The sequence below is a fragment of the Myotis davidii genome, unplaced genomic scaffold, assembly GCF_000327345.1.
Source record: "Myotis davidii unplaced genomic scaffold, ASM32734v1 scaffold2825, whole genome shotgun sequence".
Classification (NCBI taxonomy): domain Eukaryota; kingdom Metazoa; phylum Chordata; class Mammalia; order Chiroptera; family Vespertilionidae; genus Myotis; species Myotis davidii.
The window spans coordinates 55816-56624 of record NW_006296130.1 but is presented as its reverse complement, the minus strand read 5'-3'; the positions used below and the strand labels follow the sequence as shown (position 1 = coordinate 56624).

General features: G+C 48.5%; 1 protein-coding gene across 1 annotated transcript in view; it reads left to right on the top strand.

Annotated features, from left to right (window-relative positions):
- Positions 1-3: 3 nt before the first annotated feature.
- Positions 4-809, top strand: part of LOC107184274 (olfactory receptor 226-like) — a gene marked incomplete at its 5' end in the record, with an annotated part of 51856 nt that continues 51050 nt past the window's right edge. The window contains one exon of the mRNA XM_015568680.1: positions 4-202. Within this exon, the coding sequence (XP_015424166.1) occupies positions 4-202 (199 nt within the window). The remainder of the gene's footprint in view (positions 203-809) is intronic.

Genomic DNA, 809 nt, shown 5'->3' with positions numbered 1-809 from the left:
ATTTTTGGTTGTACACAGTGTGCCCTTCTGGCAGTGATGTCCTATGACCGGTATGTGGCCATCTGTAAGCCTATGCATTACCCCACCATCATGACTTGGAAGGTATGTGTCCAGCTAGCTGTGGGATCATGGGCCAGTGGCATTCTGGTATCTGTGGTGGATGCCACCTTCACCCTAAGGCTACCCTACAAAGGCAGCAATAGTATTGCTCATTTCTTTTGTGAGGCACCTGCACTGTTGATCCTAGCAACCACAGATGCCCGGACTTCAGAGATGGCCATTTTCCTCGTGGGGGTTGTGATTCTTCTCATGCCTGTTTCCCTAATTCTGGTATCCTATGGCCACATCATAGTGACTGTGGTCAGGATGAAGTCAGCAGCAGGGCGGCTCAAGGCATTCTCTACCTGTGGCTCCCACCTCATCGTGGTCATCCTTTTTTATGGGTCAGCAATTGTCACCTACATGACACCAAAGTCTTCCAAAGAACTGAAAAAACTGGTGTCTGTGTTCTACACAATGGTCACCCCCATGCTTAAGGTCAGCAATTGTCACCTACATGACACCAAAGTCTTCCAAAGAACTGAAAAAACTGGTGTCTGTGTTCTACACAATGGTCACCCCCATGCTTAATCCCCTCATCTACAGCCTGAGGAACAAGGATGTGAAGGGAGCTCTGAGGAAAGTGACCACAAGGAATCTCCCATGCAGGCTTGGAGTTTGCCACTGGCAGTGAGCCCCTGCTGGCTCTCTATTTGAAAGATTTGCTGAGTAGTTTCCTTAGCAAGACTAGAACATGGTATGAGTCTCAT